Source organism: Callospermophilus lateralis, chromosome 1, assembly GCF_048772815.1.
Source record: "Callospermophilus lateralis isolate mCalLat2 chromosome 1, mCalLat2.hap1, whole genome shotgun sequence".
Lineage (NCBI taxonomy): Eukaryota > Metazoa > Chordata > Mammalia > Rodentia > Sciuridae > Callospermophilus > Callospermophilus lateralis.
The window spans coordinates 25,933,108-25,954,157 of NC_135305.1; the positions used below are offsets into that span (position 1 = coordinate 25,933,108).

Consider the following 21,050-nt stretch of genomic DNA (forward strand, 5'->3'; position numbering starts at 1 on the left):
GAAAAGTTTCTTTCCACCTAATGAGGTAGTCTGGCAGTTTCCTAGTTTTGTATCTTGGGTTCAGTAGAAATATTTCTTAGTGGTATGTAACCTCTTAATGCAGGGTCCGGGTTTCTCTATAATAAATACCTTTGCAAAATGCAGACCTGCAACTGCCAGAGTGAAGCAAATGGGTAAGTAAAACTGTCCTGGTGAGGGAGCATTTTCCTATAGGAGTTCAGTCTTGATGAGTCAGTGTAGAAACTAAACTCCTAGGAGGGCTACATGATCTCCTGACAGGATTTGCCAGCCACTTCTGGGCAATGATATCAGCATTCTTTGAGGTGGCAGGTTGGATGCCTGCTTCTGATGTATTTGGGTGAAAAGCTGAGTCAGCCAGCAGGAGGTTAGATGATTAAATAAGAAATAAGAGAATCTTGGTTAAGCTGAGGACTTCATTTGGAAACCAGAAATGTTAACAGGTAACCATGTATTATCCTGGAAATGTATACATTTAATCCCACAAAATTTTGTTGGGAGTTATGTTATTGAGAAAGGAAACTAAGATGAATATGAGGAGGTTTTATTTAGTGGCATACTGTATTGGAAATCTAAAGGCCTGCAACACATTTAAATTCCAACTCTTAATTTTTTAAAGATTGTTAAATTGTCAAAATACATATGTAGCAAGTTTTAATATATACTGTATGATGGGTGGATAAGACTATCCATCGTACCATTTTTCTTGGATCACTTGGCATAGTTTGGCAGTGCAAGAACTCTATAACATTAACAAGTTCAATAAAAAAGTAAATATGTGGGGAAAATGTATTTTGGTGATACTATGAAAGATTGAAGGAGTATTTTTTCTGTTACCTGTAGGAATTTGATTGGAATTACACAACATCTTTTGAATATTCGATGAAGCTCAGTCAGTAAAACCATTTACACATGTTTTCTTTGAGGAAAGTGTTCTTTTTAAATTACTGATTTGATTTCATTCGTAGTCATATGATCATTCCAATTTTCTATTTCTTACTGATTCAATTTTGGTAAATTATTTCATTAACATTTTCAAAATTTTATACCATGATGTTCAAAGAAATCTCCTTTTAATATCTTAAATCTCCTGCACTAACTAGTAGTTTGTTACTCACTCTTAAAGAAATTTTTTTTAATATCTTAAATCTCTCCTTCACTAACTAGTAGTTTTGTTACTTTTAAGGCTCATAATTTTTATTTTTGTTTTCTCTTTTTTAAAAATCATTTTTGTTAAAGGATTGTCAGTTTTATTCATGTTTTATAAAGAATATTTTTTACCTCTGTTGTATCATCACCTTCTAGTTCATTAATTTCCATTCTTATCTATATTCTTTCTGAATTTGTAAAGATCTTTTCTTTTTCAATAATTAAAAATTTCCTTTTAAGTACATAGACTGTAAATTTTCTTTGAAGTCCTACTTTAGCTATATTTCATAAGCTTGATAAATTTTTTTTATTTTAGGTCAGTTTAAAAATACCATTTCATATGTATTTCAAATATATATATATATATATATATATATATATATATATGCTTATATAGACATATATATGTACAACACCTTCATACATATATGTATGTGTGTGTTTTTACCAAGATTTGTTTGAAGTATGATTTCCAGGGCTTTTTGTTGCTGTTGTTAATGAATGTAGTCTGCATAATCATAGTTCCTTGAAATTTGTTGAGTCCAGAATTCATCAGTTAGTTTTCCGGTGATGAGATCTTATATTCAGATATGCTTGTTAATAGTTATGATCTAATATTCTATGTCCTTTCTCATATACGCTTAATCTTTTAAATTAAAAGATGATATACTAAATTCTTTCACTCTGATATTCAATTGGTCAGTTTTTCTTGTGGTAGTTTTAATTTTTGCTTTCTGTTTTTTGAGCAAACTTATTAGATACACACAAGTTTATAATTCTTAAATATTCTTGATATAATGACCTTTTTATCAATGTAACTATACATGTGTAATGATGATTTTATTTCTTAAAGTCTATTTTGTTTGATATTAAAGAGTTCCATCAATTTTCTTTCAGTTAGTATTATATATTCTCATCTTTTTTACAGACTTACATCTTTTTTTCATATAGACTAACAGGCCTTCCAATATAAATGCATCTCAATTCAGACATTAATACATAAACAAATGGCTTGACTGTAATAGTTAAATATCATCAGATTCAGGCTGTACCCTGATTTAAGCTATGTTAATATGTGGAAAAATGAAACACCAGGAGTTTATGAAATACAGTGCTCTCAACCTTTCTGGGTCTTTAAGTTTTTAATTGTTTTTTAAAAACGATACAATTTGTGGGCTGGGGATATAGCTCAGTTGGTAGAGTGCTTGCCTTATATGCACAAGAGATTCGATCCCCAGCACCACAAAACAAACAAACAAACAAACAAAAAATGATACTATTTGGGATTTTAAAAATCTACTCCAATAGGCTTTGCCTTTTTAAAAAATACATTTTTTTTTAGTTGTAGTTTGGCACAATACCTGTATTTTACTTATTTATTTTTATGTGGTGCTGAGGATCGAACCTAGGACCTTATGCAAGCTAGGGAAGCACTCTACCACTGAGCCACAAGCCCAGCCCCTAGGCTTTACCTTTTAAGTGAGGTGCTCAGGATATTTTCTGATATATCTGTCCTTATATCTTCTATTGCATATTTTGCTTTATATTTATCCTACTCTCTCTTCTCAGTTTTCTGTATTTCTTTTTCCAATCTTCCTCTCATCTTTCTTGCCTTTATTTGGATTGATTTTCCCCTCCCCCTATTTTATTCCTCTATTAGTTTATTCTCTATTTCTCTTTTACTGTTCCACCATTAATTTTGACATGAAGATTTAAATTTTAAAACATTTAAAAATTTTTTTAAACACCTAAGGTTAATATCTATACCATTCATCCAAGTAAATGAGGAATTTGCACTGCTTGAGCAATCTTTCTTTTTTTCTTTCTACCAGAAATTGAATCAGGGGCACTTTACCACAGAGTTACATACCCAGTTCATTTTTATTATTTTTTAATTTTGAGACAGGGTCTTGCTAAATTGCTAAGGCTGACCTCAAACTTGTGAGCCTCCTGCTTCAGCTTTACCAGTCGCTGGGATTACAGGTGCCACAATGCTCAGCTCTATTTCTTTCTTGATGTATGTTATTGCTATGCAGACTTTCAGTCTTCTATTCATCTGTTTAAAATTTCACAAAGTGTAGGCATCATTGTTATTATTTCAAACCCTAAATTGGGCAGTCATAAACACACATTTCTCTTCACTTGCTTTCTCATTTTTTCACCTTATTTTCTGTTCCTCTGTCATACTGATAAACTACAGAATTTTAAATTTGGATTATGACGAATATTCTGTCTGCTCTACCTCTGGTCTCTCTCTTCCCAATAGAAAATAGTTGAGAATGACTGTTTTTTTTTCCTGAACTTACCTTCTCCTTGCCAAAAGGGAGCTGACTTCGAACACTACCCTGTGTGTACCCCATTGCCACTAGCTGGTAGTGCTTGTTTTCTGTCTTGTAGTGGAGATTAGACAGTCAATGATCCACCGGAACCAAGGAAAAGAACATAGCTAGAAAGCTCCTACTAGCACATCTACAATTTCTGGTTCTCTTCTCTGGAAATTCTTTCTTTCTCTTCTGAGCATTCTCACAGGTTTTAACGTTAATTCCTTACTCTTTAGGTCTCACTTGAATTATAGTATCTCTACATTTGGTTTTGTGAAAGGGAGTCAACAGGCCATGCTAGTTTGCCATTTTTTAAGGAATCTAAAGTATTTATTATTATTATTATTATTATTATTATTATTATTATTATATATTTACTGCTAAATATTTTGGATTTGTTCACTAGTACCTTAAAAATATAGAGATGTTAATCAAATTAGAACGTATTTTTTACTTTCTTTCTTTTTTTTAATTTAACCTCTGCTCTTCCCAGTTCTGACAGTATCAGCAGTGATGAGGAAGAACTCAGGACTCTAGGCAGCAGTGGCAGCTCAGGAAGCAGCACTCCAGAGAAGGTGGGGCCTCCTTTCATCATGGATGAGAACAGCTGGTTCAACAAGTGTAAGAGAGTGAGACATAAGTATCAGCTAACCCTGGAACAGAAGGTACTTATCAGTTGTCTGAAGTCACTCAGTTTGGCTCCACTTAATTCCTTTGGACTGTCACTACCAGAAGACCTTTTAACTTAATAAATTATGTGCCATTGCTACTTCCTTTCTGTTTCTGAATTATCCCCTTAATTAAAAATCAGGCAGAGTTGTAGGAGAGGCTTTTGTTTGTTAAAAACTTTTTCTAATCTTTATGTTTTAACATAAAATAAGTCATTTTATTCTTTTGTAAGCAATTTAATTTATAAACTTGATATTATAGTCCCTATAATTCATTTTGTAAAACATTACTGGTTTGTGAAACATATGTATGTCTGTCCTTTTTCTTAATTAGGTATATTAGCAAATCTTGTCTGCCAAACACTATGTTAGGGAAAGTGGAACATATAACAGAAAGAAAGATGAACTACATTATTTTGAGTTTGTGACCTTTACTTTTTTACCATAGTATTTATTTTCCCTTCTGCCCCTTCTTTGAAATGTTCATTATTCTCTTACGTGACATATGTAGAGAAAACACAGTGGAATTAAAATAGAAATATTACAACAATTTAGAAATATATCCAGGAAAATGTTCGTAAAATAAATTTACAAATATAAATAGATTTCCTATATCTAAACAGCAACTGCTTAGAAAATATAAGCAAAAATATCACGATTATAATAGCTATGAAAGTTTGCATAATTTATATGAAGAAAACTTTATACGCTATTACAGTAAACTTCTGGTGGCAGCAAGAAATCAGACTAAGATCATCTGAGAGCTTTTCTTCTGTAAAAATCTGAAAATGACGGTTATTATACAAATTTGAGCCTCCTGGCATTCTACCATCAAGCCGCATCCCCAGCTCTTTTTATTTTGTATTCTGAGACAGAGACTTGTTAGGTTGCCCACATTGGCCTTAAACTTGTGATCCTTCTGCCTCAGCCTTCTGAGTAGCTGGTATTACAGTTGTGCTTCTCTGTGCTTGGCTTAGAATACAGTTTTGTTTTTTAAAGTTTTATGTAGAGCGCTCTCTCAAAGAAAGGGAACTTACTAGGGACCAGGAACATGTGAGGATGTGAAAACAGGAGGAATAAGTACATTAGTTAATACCCCTGCAAGCCCCAGAGATAGAGATAAGCCTACAATCCTTTAAATTTAGCTACTTGTGCTTTAATACCCACAGGGGAGCAACAGATAAGGCCCATCATCATTCAAAACAGAAACTGGACCTGGAAGACAAGAGTAAATAAACATGGTCTACATGAAATAGCAACAATAAGAACTATTATAGGATGACAGTTGTGTCCTGGAATATGTTTCATAACTGGCTCTTACAGAGCAGATGGAGAGAGGAGCACTAATTTGTAGGATTTGCCAATTTCTGGGGCAAAAACTCCTACCATGGCCAACTTAGAGCCACCAATATGACATTACTGAATGTGAATTGGGAAGAAATGTACAGTAGAACATGATTATGTCGTATTTATGTCAGAAAGATGAAGTAGACATAAATGACTATAACAGCATAAATTAACAGTAAAATAATTAAGAAATGGTGAGTTTTGAGGAGTTTTTTTTATATAATTCACTTAGTTGTAAGTTTATATAGTTTTATCTTTAATAATAGCAGTGCTGGACTGGGGCTGCAGCTCAGTGGCAGAGCACCTGCCTAGCATGTGTGAGGCACTGGGTTCAATCCTCAGCACCACATAAAAAATAAATAAATAGAATAAATAAATGCATTCTGTACATTTACAACTACAAAAAAAATTTTTAAATAATAGCAGTGTTTAACAGAAGACTTAGAAAGCTTTTGAAAATTTAACAGTCAGCTTGTGGAGCCCATAGGAGCTGACTGAAGCCTACTACTAGGAGTATGAAAGAAAAGCAAAATTAAAAGGCTAAAAATATCAGAAAAAGCAAGAAGGACTAGAGAACTTGCCTCACACATGTGAGGCACTGGGTTCAATTCTCAGCACTACATAAAACTGAATAAATAAATAATAAAGATTTCACTCTCCCCTCCAAAATACTTTTAAAAAGAAAAAAAAAAACCAAGAGGATTATGGAAGCAAGAGCCTTCAGAGATTTGATGATAATGAAGGGTAGAGACATTTTGTAATGTGCATGCCTGTTTACAAAGTTAACATTTAGGAGTTGCAATTTAAAGAATAAAAATAGAATGTTTGACTTCCAAACTAGTAATGGGAAAGAAAAAAAAATAGGAAAAACTTGATTCATACAATAAAGGAAGCAAATAAAAAAAAATGGGTATGTTTAAAAAGAACAAAAACCAGGGGCTGGGGTTGTGGCTCGAGCACTTACCTAGCATTTGTGAGGCCCTGGGTTTGATCCTCAGCACCACATAAAAATAAATAAAATAAAGGTATTCTGTCCAACTACAACTAAAAAATAATTTTTTAAAAAAGAACAAAAACCAAAGCAGTATAAATAGATTTGAGTAATAACCAGAAAAGTCAATATCACCATAAAAGTAACACAAACTTACCAACTTACCATTAAGGCAAACAGATTTGTTGAAAACATAATTATAAAATTTATATGCTGTTTATAAGAAAAGTGCATAAGGGGCTAGGGCTGCTGCTCAGTGGTAGAACGCCTCCTCGCACGTGTGATGCACTGGATTCAATCCTCAGCACTGTATAAAAATAGATAAATAAAGATACTGGGTTCATCTACAATTAAAAAAATTTTTTTAAAAAAGGAAGATGGATAAAATATAATGACAAAAAAGATGAAACTAGGGAAATAAATAAACCATGCAAATATGAACCAAAATAATCCTGTATCAGACCAGTGACTCAGAAGGCTGAGGCAAGAGAATCACAAGTTCAAGGCCAGCCTTGGCAGCTCAACTGTGATCCTGTCTCAACATAAAAAGTAAGGAAGGCTGGGAATGTACCTCAGTGTTGGAGTGCCCCTGGGTTCAATTCCCATTATTCTACATGCACAAAAAAAAGAATTCTGTTATCATTAAACATAGACATTAAAGGTACAAAGCATTATTAAGATTAAAGAAAGGCATTGTCTTTTTAAAATGAAAACTCATTGAGAATGTATAACATGGCTAAATTTACATACATTTAATAATATAGCCATGAAAAATATGAAGCAAAAGTTAATTAGAATATGTAGGAGAGAAATTAACAAATCCAAAATCGTATTAGGTAATTTTAATATCTTTCAAAGTAATTTATATATTGAACGGACAAAACTTCTGTAAAATATAGTAAGCTTGAACAAAACAATACATAAACTTGATCTAAAATACATTAATTTTGACAAAATATACGTTTTTGTCAAGCACAAATGGAATAGCTGAACAATTTTTATCAAACGTATAGGTCACAATATAAATATCACAATATAGATATCACTAAAAACATGATATAATGGTAATCATAATGCAATAAAGTTAGATATCAATAAAAAGTTTATCACCACTCACATATCACCTAGTGGAATTTTTGAAAACTTTCTAAATATGAGTAAAAAAGAAATGAGGAAATAGAAATAAAGGACAATGAAAACAATGCATATTAACAGTTGTTAGCTGCAACTTGTATGATACTTGTACAAATACTATAAGGAAGAAAAATAAGTACCTTACAGTAGGCAAAGAAAACCAAACCAGTTCAAAAAAAGGAAAATAATGAAATAATTGATACTTATGATATAACATATAAAAAACAGATTAATAAAAACTGCTTATTTACAACAACTAGCAAAAGTGATAAATCTTAGCAGAAATAATTTTTATTAAAGGTAAGGCACAGATAGACAATTTTAAGAATTAAAAAAATAGATAGCATACCTACAAAAGCAGCAAAAAATTGCCCCAAAATGGTGATGCACGCGAATAATCTTGGGAGCATCTTGGGAGCCTGAGACAGGAGGATCGCAAGCCCAAGGCCCGCCTCAGTAATTTAGTCAGGTCCGAAGCAACTTAGCAAGACTCTGTCTCAAAAAATAAAAAGGGTTAGGAATGTGACTTAGTGGTTAAGCACCCCTGGGTCTAATCCCTGGTACCCCCCCCCAAAAAAGAATAATTTTTACCATTTTATATCAATGCCTTAGAAAAGTAAATGAAGAATTTCTTTTTTTTTTTCTGAGTCTATTTCTCCCACCTTCTTTATTTGTAAAATGGGAACACAGAAACAACTGGAGTATGTTTTACATTAAACCAAATAGGAATTATGACATTAATGAAGAATTTCTTTAAATGTTATTTATCAAAATTGATAGACCTATAACTATTTTAAGAATTGAGTAAATGGTCTAAAATCTGTCTACCTATTAATCATCAGACCTGTATGTTTTGGAGAAAATTCTAACAAATTTTCTAAAGTCAGCGATCCTGATTTTATATTGACTATTTCTGAGAAGTGAAAAAGAAATAATATTCTTCAACAAATTAAGTGAATCCAGTATAACTTTAATAGTAATTTAAGGTCATGTGAATATAATATCAGGTAGAAATGTGTATAAAGCAAAAATAATTATAAGAAACAATTTGACATTATCTGGTACCTATGTCCTACCAATTCTGCTCCTAGGCATGTTTCCTAGAAACTCTTGGATGTATGTATCAGGAAACATAACTGTGAATGGATTCGCAGCAGTATTGCTTATGTTAATCCAAATGACCATTGTCTGTAAATGGCAATTCACATGGCATACAATATTGAGAATAAATGAACTATATAGCTAGACTTATCAATGTAGACCAGAAAAAAAAAACAAACCCTAAATTTCAAAAGAATATAGACAGAACTCAGGGAAACTGAACAATATATTGTTTGAGATGATATGTCATAAACCTAGGAAGAAAAGCAAGGGATGATAAATATAAATTTCAGGATATTGTTATACTTGCAGAGGAGGTGCAAAAGAGTGTAATTAAAAATTTTTTTAAATATATTTTTTAGTCATTGATGGACTTTATCTATCTATCTATCAATGTATATTTATTTATTTATATGTAGTGCTGAGAATTGTACCCTGTGCCTCATACATCCCAGGCAAGCACCCTACCACTGAGCCATAACCCCAGCCACCAGAATAGTGTAATTTTAAAAGAACCTGACACTGACTCTTAAAACATGCTGATTTATCTGAGTGGTAGATCTAATTTTTTTTTAAAGAGAGAGAGAGAGAGAGAGAGAGAGAGAGAGAGACAGAATTTTTTTTAATATTTATTTTTTGGCGGACACAACATCTTTGTTTGTATGTGGTGCTGAGGATCGAACCGGGACCGCACACATGCCAGGCGAGCGCGCTACCGCTTGATCCACATTCCCAGCCCGGTAGATATAATTATTCCTTAAATATTTTTTGAAAATATTCAAATATAGTTTATGTTAAGATGTAATTTTTGAGAATTTATTATGGAAAAATTAATGTTTGAGAATTGTCAGAAAAGGTATGGAAAATAAGTTTGTGAGGGGGAAATAATATGAGTTAATATTAACAGGTATCATAAAGCTTAGAGCTGAAACAGTTGATGACACATGAATAGGATACCATGTACTGATTTAGAAGAATAATAGAAACAACAAAGAAAAGATCCTGATCAATATCCTCAGAAGAAGTTGAAAGCACATTGAAACTAAAAATAGGACACGGCAATGGTAGAATGTATGCTTAGCATGAAGGGCCCAGGGTTTAATACCCCCCCAAAGGGAATAATCAGAAAACATGAAAGAGCTATTAAAAATTAAAATGATGTGTGATTCAAAAATTTCAGCACAAAAATTTAGAGGATAAATTTAATAATGTTTTCCAGAAAATATAACAAATAAGAGTAAATGAGTAAAAGGATAAGAGATCTAAGTCTCATATCTACTAGGTGTTTGTTAATAATAATAGCTAATAATTATATATCATGTATAATGTAGTAGACACAGTTGTAAAACAGTTTGCAGATTTGACTCATTTAGTACTCCTAACTAGGTACTCATGTTGTTCCCACTTTTTTAGGGGATGAAACTATAACAGAGAGGTTAAGTGACTTGCTCAAAGACCCGTAGCTAATAACTGGTAAAAGTAGAATGATACTGGACAATCCATAAGCCTGTAGGCCTAACAAAAGCATTGTACTACCTCTTGCTGACATGTCAATGCTAAAATGTTAATATCTGCATTTAAAAAAAAAAAAATGTTCAGCCTGGCATGGTGGTTCACACCTGTAATCCCAGCAGTTCGGGAGGCTAAGGCAGGAAGATTGCAAGTTCAAAGCCAGCCTCATCACACACCAGGACCTAAGCAACTCAGTGAGACCCTGTCTCTAAATAAAATACAAAATAGGGCTGGACATGTGGCTCAGTGGTTGAGTGCCCCTGAGTTCAATCCCCAGTACAAAAAAAAAAAAAAAAAATCATAAAGAGGAAGCTTTCTGATTGGTTATTCTGTAATTAGGTCTGTTTTTTGAAGCTAGCCATATGTATTTATTGCTTTTGTGGAACTTGGAAATTATAGTATTTTAACTAAGATTTGCTTTAAATTTAAAATATATTTGCTCAGACTTTAGGGAAGAGGTTTAAAGAATGGATAATATGCATTAAATTTTTGTATTCAATTGAAACAATATTTTTTACTAATTCATCAATAAAACTTTATTACATGAGCAATAGTAATGAGATTTAAGCTACTCAGCATTTATATTCAAGATCTCTATTAGAATTTTACAGTTGCTGTTATCTTGGTGATATCGTATTTCCAGGGGTATCTTGAAGAACTCTTACGACTTCGAGAGAACGAACTGTCTAAATCTGTCTCCCAGAATAAACTACTACTTCAAAGGATTGAGGATTCTGAGCTGGCTCATAAATTAGAGAAGGAACAATTAGAGTATATAATTGTGGAGCTTCAAGATCAGCTGTAAGTGATATCTTTTTAGAAAAAAAATTTGCAGTATATAAACATTAGGACAAAATGTATCTTGCCATAGAATTTGAATTCTAAGAAATACGATGGCTTTTAAATTCTTTCACTTATTATTTTTAAATGTTTGTTTTTGCTTTTGAAAAGTAATCTGTATTTATTGTAGAAACACTAGAAAATATAAGAAGAAAATAAACTCACCTGCAATTGTACCACACAGAGTTAACTGTATTATAAATGGGTATATGTTCTTCCAAATGAAAATGTATAATTTTTAAGTATTTATTCAGTTGAATAAGTTTTTTATTGACTGATGTATTGAAAAAGATGATATATTAGACCATTGCTACTCAAAATGCAACTATGGTATATAAACTATTCCTAGGTTGTGCCAGAATATCACTGTGCAGTTTAGTATATAGCTTTCTTTCTTTTTTTTTTTTAGCTAGGCTTTCTGTAATGAAGAAAACTGTAGTATATTGATTAAGCTTTCTGATAAAATAAGCTCCCTATCACCATTTGAAACATTTGTACTAATTACATCATTCTGTCATGTTTGTTTTATTATTTATAGTGAAAATCTTCACACATTAACATTTTTTGATCTTGAGATGATTTTTTATTTCGAAATAATTTTGAACTTTCAGAAAAGGTTTGAGGATAGTATATAGAATTTCCTTATCTTCTTTTAACATTTTTGCCTTATAATTCTCCCCTTTTTCCTATATACATGTACATATTTTTAACCACTTGAGAGATTACATCCATCAAAATTCTTTGTACCTTAGTGCTTTAGTGTTGCATTTCTGAAGAACACAGATATTCTCATATGTAACTGCAGTTCAATGATAAATTTAAGAAATTTGAGTTGATATACTGCTTATCTACAATTCATATTCTAGTTTCATCAATTGTTCAAATGTCCCTTTTTGTAACTTTGATTTTTCTGGTACCAGATCCAGTTTAGGCTCATGTTTTATATTTGGTTATTGGTTTCCTCAGTCATTTTAAACATAGAACAATTTCCCAGTCTTTGTCTTACATGAGGTTAATGTTTTGAAGAAGATAAGCCAATAATTTTATATTTGTGTTTGGTTTTTCCATGTGACTAGAATGAGCTTATCCATTTTGGCTAGGCTACAACATCAGTGGTATGTTTCTTCAGGTACATAGAAGTTAAGGAAGTATGTTGGCCCTTTGTTGGCTATATTAATTTTAATCATTTAGATACGTATTTTTCTCTTCTGTTTTGTTACTGTTGTTTTTTGTAATTAACAGGTAATATGTAAGGAGATATTTTGAGTCTAAATATAAAAGATGAGTTTTTAACTTAAAAAAAGTTTTCTTCAGGAAAAAAAAAAATCTTACTATTTTCTAGGAATTTATATCTTTTTTTTGTTTTGTTTTTTTTGGTTTTTTTTTTGGTACCAGGGATTGAACTTAAGGGCATTCAAATGAGCCACATCCCTAGCCCTATTTTGTATTCTATTTAGAAGCAGGGTCTCACTGAGTTGCTTAGTACCTCACCGTTGCTGAGGCTGGCTTTGACTCACCATCCTCCTGAGCCGCTGGGATTACAGGCATGCACCACTGTGCCTGCCTAGGAATTTATATCTTGATTTGACCTCTTCTGTTTTTTCTGATACTATAAAGAGGATTTGTCTTGTAGGGTATCACTCATTGAGGAGCAGGTCCCACTTCTTTCGTCCACCTCACTCTAATAAGCAGGGAGAAAAAAACATCAAGAACCAAATCAATAGAGATTTCTGGTTATTCCTTTACAATTAAAAGATTAAGAAGATAATTTCATTTTTCTTTTGTAAAGTATTACTGATAATTTATCTAAATGCTTTTAACCTAAAAATAATTATGCAGTTTTTGTTTTATTTAAAGATATTTTTATTTGAAGATTGGATTTAAATAGATCAAATTTGTTTTACTTTTGATAATTTAAAATAAACAAAGGCTCAAAAATATTTTAGTTTTTAAGAAAATAATCCACTTAAGTTACAGTTTATCATACTTCCATGGTAGAAACTGTCATTGATCCTTTTGATATTGCAAAGGAACCTTATAGTCGTGTTTAATACCTTTAAGATTTTAACTAAATATATTAATAAGGCAATTAATACAAATTATGGGCATTAATCAGAATTAGACTATTTTCTTGATTTCACATGTTAAAGGTTTACATTCTGTAATATGACCACAATCTCTAGGTAGTGTAAATGATTGTCCCAAAAGATTCCTTTGTTATAAAAAACTACCTTAAAGACTACTGAACAGGAGAATAAGATGAATTCATCTAGTTTGTCAAAATTAGTTTCAAATATGTGAAATAATATGATTGTTTTTTGTAGCTAGGGAGAGAGCGAACAATTTTTCCCCTTAATATTGCTGCAATTTTTTTTTCACAAGAGTTCTAAAGGCCTGCAACCAAAGCTGAGCACTGAAATTCCCTTTGTTCATCCTGAGAAGATAAAAGTGACCTCGAGAAGATTAAAAATTTAAATGTATCTATGGAAAAATCAGAAAAGGAATATTAAGAGGTAGAATATGAGGCATATAATATTGCTTTCACATTATGTTATTTTTTCCTGGTCATTTAAATCCTTTGTCACCTTTTTTATATTTCTTAATGAATAGCTATATTTGAATTACCATTATTCTTTGATTATGTCTTTGGGTACTCATAAAATCCGAAAATTTTGCAGTTTTGGTCATAGAATACAAGTTACTGTGAAGTAGAACAAAAGCATCCTAAAGCTTTTTTTGCAAATCAGAACTGTCTAGATAATGACTTTACACTGCCAGTTATGAGCTCTGCTTTAAATTAATTAATATCTTGAAGCTTCTGCTTCTTCATCTCTGAGAAATAATGTTCATTTTTTAGATAATTGAGTGTTATGTATAACTAGGAATATAACTGTGAAATAGGAGATATTCAAAAATATTCAATTTATTCCTCTGCTTTGGTCTGTAGCAACCTAAAATATCCTTATTTAAAAAATTAAACTTCATTCAACAAAATAAACATAATCAAACAAAATATTAGTTATATTTTGGATCAACATGGAAAGTTTGTTACAGATTATGAAATGTTTTCTATTTATTCATGAAGAAAGATAAATAGGAAATTATAAGTGGTTTACTTTTTCGTGCCCGAATGCTACAGATCAAACAGTGACTTGGCTGTGTTATCCCTCAGTTTCAAGAAATTTATTTTGAGTTGTAATTTCTAAATGACATTTGGCTAAAATCATGGTATGTATTTGTATATACCATATGTGTGGGAGACATACATGTTTAATTACTATTTAACAAGTGTCACTTGTAACTATAATTATTTTACTCATTGTGTTTGGTAAAATGCTAATTTGGAGCATTTTATAAGGTATTGACAAAGGTACAGTTGAATAAGTTTATAGTTGGTAGAATTTTAAAATATTGAACCATTTAAAATCTGCATATATGATTAGGAATACTTTTATTTCATTGATGAAATCTGTGAGTCGCTTGGATTACAGGCATGGCACCACTGTGCCTGCCTAGGAATTTATATCTTGATTTGACCTCTTCTGTTTTTTCTGATACTATAAAGAGGATTTGTCTTATAGGGTATCACTCATTGAGGAGCAGTCCACATCTTTCATCCCCCTCACTCTAGTAAGCAGGGAGAAAAAAACATCAAGAACCAAATCAACAGAGATTTCTGTTATTCCTTTACAATTAAAAGATTAAGAAGATAATTTCATTTTTCTTTTGTAAAGTATTACTGGTAATTTATCTAAATGCTTTTAACCTAAAAATAATTATGCAGTTTTTCTTTTATCTAAAGATATTTTCATTTGAAGATTAAATTTAAATAGATTTAAATAGTTGATTTTATCTTGCATCAGTAACTTTTAACTTCATTTTACACATTAAAAATTATTCAATAAAGTAAACATAACCAAGCTTAAAGTATAAGTTATATATTAGATCAGTATATAAAATGTTTGTCATAGATTATGAAATGTGTTCCATTTGTAGCCTTTTAATTATATATTTATTTATGCTGATTAGTGGGAAAATTTTATTTTTGAAGTTACTTCCATTCAATAAGCTTTTATTTTCCGAGCAGTTTGGGAGACTGAGGCAAGAGGATCATGAATTCAAAGCCAGCCTCAGCAACTTAGTGACGCGCTTAGCAACTCAGTGAGACCCTGTCTCTAAATAAAATACAAAAAAGGGGCTGGGAATGTGTCTCAGTGAATAGGCAATCCTTGGTTCAATTGTCAGTTCCCAAAACAAACAAACAAAAAATTTATTTAAACATATACTTTGTTCTTGGGATTCCACTAGTAGCTGAGAATACAAATAATGAGGCATGATCTCTTCTTATAAGGACTTGCATGTGAGGTAGATATATTAACATCATCAATCACATTGCTATTCAAAGAATCATGGCTCATTTAGGAATAGATAAATTATTACAGTTTGTAGCCATATGTAAAAGGGAGGATTTGTCAACATACACAGGTTTAGATCCTCAGGTAGATGATCTGCTACACAAATAGCCTCTTTATACAATATGCATAGCAAACCTTAGGAATAGACAACTATAAAACAATGTGTAAAACCTGAACACCTGAGAGACAGCCAGTATCCTTCAAGATAATATGTGTCTAGACATTCTGATGAGACCTACTTCCAGTGTTCCCTTTACTTAGCTAGGTTTTTTGGGAACAGAAAAGGGCATTTAGGAACATGGTGTTTTATTATCCCATTTTTCTTTATGGACAACATAATGGGGGAGTGGTGTTATCATGGCTGTCTTAAAAATGGATAAATTATGACAGTTTCTAGTCATCTGGTCAGGAATATATTTTGTCAGGTAACAATTGTTATTAAAGTTTTAAATTACAACAGTGTTAATATAGAATATATACTCCATTGCCATATAAGGACAAAAATATTAAGAAAATGCAGTCATCAGAGAAAAAGCCAGGTACCACATAGGTAAAACCATGTTCTGTTATACTGATTGAGTCTTAATGGGAAATTAGGATACTGAATTAGGAAAGGTTACTGATTTACTAGAATGGTATTTCATTGCCTTTAGTTGTGATGTGTTTCATTAAAACTGCAGAATCTCCTACAGAGCAGATGTCCATATATTTGAGTCAGGGGCCTAGCAGCAGATGGGACCACAGTGTGGCATTTCATTGAGAAGTGACTCATTATAAAAGAAAAAAAAGATTCACTTTTGGCATCTTTGTTATGCAAATGTTTTACGTTGACTACATGAAGAAAAGAAGCCTCTCTCAATTACAATTTATAAAAATACACATTGTTATTATAACATACAATATTATTTCCATGAAGTTATTTTAATTCTTTATCATTTAATCAACTTTTATAAAAGAGAATTCTGAGAAGATATTGGAGTAGGAAGCATCAGGAATCTGCCCACCTAGTCAACAATTATATTGGCAGAATCTGTCTAATGTAACTATTTTAGAACTCTATAATTTCTTGAAGGTTTCTGGAGGAAGGCTTAGATGTTACTTTCAGTCAGTTTCCATTTTTAGCCCAGTAGCAGCTACCCATACCTTCCTTCAACCCTGTAGTGGGTGACTATGCAGGTGTTCTGAAGCAGTATGACCACAGCTCCTGGATGCCAGGTGGTCAAAAAAAAATAGCTTGTTCTCCAATCCAGGGACCTTGGCTTGGGTCACTGATTGTTGCTTCTGATCACAGACATGCAAACAAAGAGGTGGTGTGTAGAGGGGCCATTGCTCTTGCACCACTCCTCCATTGTTACAGGACCTTCCACCTTTGGCTGAAGAGGTTTCCAGGGGATTTAAAGGGCATTCTTCCCCACCCCCTTTGTTTTCTTTTTCCTTTCCATCATCCAGTGGAGACATTCAAAAACAACCAAGTATATGGGAAAAACTAAAAAGTTATCATGCATACTAAGAAAAAAGATCAGATTCAGAGAAGATTTTAAGCTTGTGTTAGCAGGCTGATGTTCAGCACGGACATCCTCTAACAACAATAATAAAACAATAACAAAAGAATAACAAATCATGGAAAGAAAAGAGCATCTGATTTTCTGAATTACCACATTGTTAGATTCATATGTATAGTTTTTCATCAAAAAATTAGAGGACATAGACAGGAAAGTGTGGTCCATTCAAGGAAAAACACATCTGAAGAAATTGTCCCTGATAAAGACCTAATGTTGTCTACATGATAAAGATTTTAAAATAATTGTGTTTGGTTGATTTTGTTTGATTTTTAGTACTTGGGATAGAACTATACCACTGAGGGACGCTATACCACTGAGCTATATCCCCAGTCCTTTGTATTTTCAATTTGAGACAGAGCCCTGCAGCAGTTATAGAGGCTTGTCTTGAACTTGTAATCTGCAAACCCAGTTTCTCAAGTTGCTGAAATTATAAGCAGGTACCTCCATGCCGGTCAAAACAAGTCTTAAAGATGTTTATAGAATTAAAAGAATATGTGGAGAAAGTCAAGAAAATAGTGTGTAAGCAAAAGGAAAATATCAGTGAAGAGAAAAAATGGAATTCTGAAGCTGAACAGTATAATAACTGAAATGAAAAACTCACTGGGGGAATTCAACAGCAGGTTTGAACAGGCAGAAGAAAGAATCAATAAACATGAAAACAGGCAAAGGAACTTATCAAGTCTGAGGAAAAGAAAGAAAAGGTTGAAGAAAAGCAAACAGAGTCCTTAAGGCACCTGTGGAATAACATCAAGCAGACCAAAAGATGCTTTGTGGGGATTTCATTAAAAGAAAAGGAAGAGAAAGGGGAAAAGAGGATATTTGAAGAAACAATGGCTAAAGACTCCACAGGTTTGGTGAAAAACTTTAATATAAACACTGAGAAGCTCAGTGAGCTCCAGGTGAGATGAACTCAGAAATATACACCAAAGCTATGGAACCAACCTAGGTGCCCTCCAACAGATGAATTGATAAAGAAAATGGTACATATAACACAATGGGATATCCCTCAACTATAAAGAAGAAAGAAATTATGGCATTTGCCAGTAAATGGATGGACCTGGAGAGAGACTATCTTGTTAAGTGAAATAAGCCAATCCCAAAAAATCAAAGGCCAAATGTTTTCTCTGATATGCAGATGCTGACTCACAATAGGCTGAGAGGAGGGAGGAGTGAGGGTTTTCTGGATTGGACAGGGAGTTGAGGGAAGGAAGGGGGGATGGGAATGGGAAAGACAGTAGAATGAATCGGACATAACTTTCCTGTGTTCATATATGAATACACATTCAGTGTAACTCCACATCATGTGCAACCACAAAAGTGGGAGGTTAACCTCCATGTATGTATGATGTGCCAAAATATGTTCCACTGTCATGTAAAACTAAAAAGAACAAATAAAAAGAAGAAAGAAAGAAATATACACCAACACACATTACAAGTAAATTTTTGAAGGACAAAGGAAATTTAGAAAACAGCAAGGGAAAAAAAAGGAATTTCTCATACACCAAGGATCATCAGTAAGATTTTCAGCAGATTTCTCATCAGAAGTTCTGGAGGAAAGAGATCAGTGGGCCAATATATTCAAAGTGCTTATAAAAAAAACCCACAAAACTATCTTCTTGAAATCCTATGTCCAGCAAAAATAGCCTTCAAACATGAGGAAGAAATTAAGACATTCTCAGCCTAGATGCCTACCAACAGATGAATGGGTAAAGAATATATGGGGTGTACACACACACACACACACACACACACACACACACACACACTGGAGTATTATCCATCCATAAAGAAAAATGAAATCATGTCATTTGCCAGGAAATAGATGGAACTAGAGATTGTGTTCAGCAAAATAAGCCAGACTCAGACAAACATCGTTTTCTGTCTATTGGGAAGGGGAGAGAACATAAAATTGGAAGGGGAAATATTATGGAAGGGAATGGGAATGTAAGGGGGTAGGAGACGGTAATAGCAAAGCATATATGAAATTGTCACAATGAAACCTGTTATATGATACAATTAACATACACTAATGATTTTAATAAAAAATAGTGATAAAATAATGTTTTCAAAATGAGGAAGTTCATTTCCTCTAGACTTGCCTTGCACAAGGCAAAATGAAACTTGAAGCTATATGGAGAAAGGGGGATCTCATTAAAGGTGGACCATGGGCAAATATGCCAGTATATTTTTAACAGTGGTTTGTACTCTAGTTTTTATTTTCTACATGATTTAAGAGACTAATACATTCAAAAAATAATTAGTCTAAAAGCTAATATTTTACCTTTGGCTAATAGCTACACATTTTGTTTTTTATAAGATTAGCACACTTTAAAAAGTTATTAGATTATATATTGAGGCACAAAATGTATAAAGATGCAATATTGAAACATTTATAATTAAAAGGGATGAGGGCAGACTGCTCCTTGAGCAGAGTTTTTATATATTTTTATTGAAGTTGATGTAACTCAAATTCAAGTATTATAACCTTAAGATATTAAATGTAATCTCCTTCGTAAACACAAATATCTAAACAATATCTACAAAAGGAAATGAGAAAGAAATTGAAACATTACATACCAAAAATTTGACCAAACACAAAAGAAGACAGTACTTCAGGAAAAGAGGCTATAAGGCATATAGAAAACAGTATCAAAAAGACATAAGTCTGTCCTTAGCAGTAATTAAGTGTAAGTGGATTAAACTCTCCAATCAAAAGACAGATTTCTGTAAGAGGCTCACTTTATATCAGAAGTCACAAACTGATGGAAAAAGATTTTATGCAAATAAAAACCAAAAGAAAACAAGTATAGTATGCTATTCTAAGAAAAAAAACTTTAAAGCAAAAAAGGTTATAAGAGACAAAGAGGGACTTTATATTAATAAAAAGGTTCATACTGCAAGAATAGATAGGTGATATTGTTATGCATCTAATGGCAGACCCTCCAAATACATGAAGCAAAAAATAAGAGAGAAATAGTTCTGCAATAATAGTTGGAGACTTTAGTATCCTTTGAAATAATAACTAAAACTAGACAAAAGACAATTAGCCAAAGAGACCTCAACAGCAGCAGTGTGTGCATTAGCGTTAAGTTTCCATTGGAAGTGTCCCAGGATAGACATATGGGAAGCCACATTGAACTCTTTTTTTAATAAGAGCATTATAGTCACACATAGTATTTGGGTTCTTTTTGACAAAATTATACATGCATGGAATTTGGTTTCAATCCCTGTTTGTCCCCTTCTTTTCCCTCTTCTCTCCCCCTAATTCTCCTTCCTCTGTTGATCTTCCTCCCACTTATTTATTTATTTACTTTTATCATTACTTTCTACATATACTTAAAGGTGAAATTTCCAATAGTATATTTGCATATGCATATAATGTGATTTTATTAAATTCATTCTATATTTTATCTTCTTTCCCTTCTTCCCTCCCTCACATCTCCCCCTTCTATTCCACTGATCTTCCCTATACCTTTATGAAATCTGACCCCTCCTGCTTTCTTTTTTCTTATTTTGCTGTAGTTACCACATATGAGAGAAAACATTTGACCCTTGATTTTCTGAGTCTCGCTTATTTCACTTAGCATGAAGTTCTCCATTTCCATTCATTTACCAGCAAATGCCATAATGTCATTCTTCTTTATGGCTGAGTAAAACTTCATGATATGTTTATGCCACATTTTCTTGATTCATTAATCTATTGATGGTGTTCTGGGCTGATTGTGTTTGACTATTGTGACTTCTGCTGCTATAAACATTGAAGTGGTTGTATCAGTATAGTATGCTTATTTTAGTACTTTTAGATAAATACCAAGGAGTAAGATAACGGGGTTTATGGTGATTACAGTTCTAGTTTTTTGAGGAATCTCCCTACTGCTTTTTAGAGGGATTGTACTTATTTGCAGTACCACCAACAAAGTATCAGCGCACTTTATTCCTCACATCCTTGACAGCATTTATTTTTTGTGTTGTTGAGGATTTCTATTTTGACT

The 21,050-nt window shown here is 32.4% G+C and overlaps 1 protein-coding gene across 7 annotated transcripts in view; it reads left to right on the forward strand.

Annotated features, from left to right (window-relative positions):
• Window positions 1–21,050, forward strand: part of Rundc3b (RUN domain containing 3B) — a 139,442-nt gene that overhangs the window by 81,346 nt on the left and 37,046 nt on the right. For all 7 annotated transcript variants that reach the window (XM_076860698.2, XM_076860703.2, XM_076860740.2 and 4 more), the window contains 2 exons: window positions 3,982–4,153; window positions 10,885–11,042. In XM_076860698.2, coding sequence (XP_076716813.1) covers window positions 3,982–4,153; window positions 10,885–11,042 — 330 coding nt within the window. The remainder of the gene's footprint in view (window positions 1–3,981; window positions 4,154–10,884; window positions 11,043–21,050) is intronic.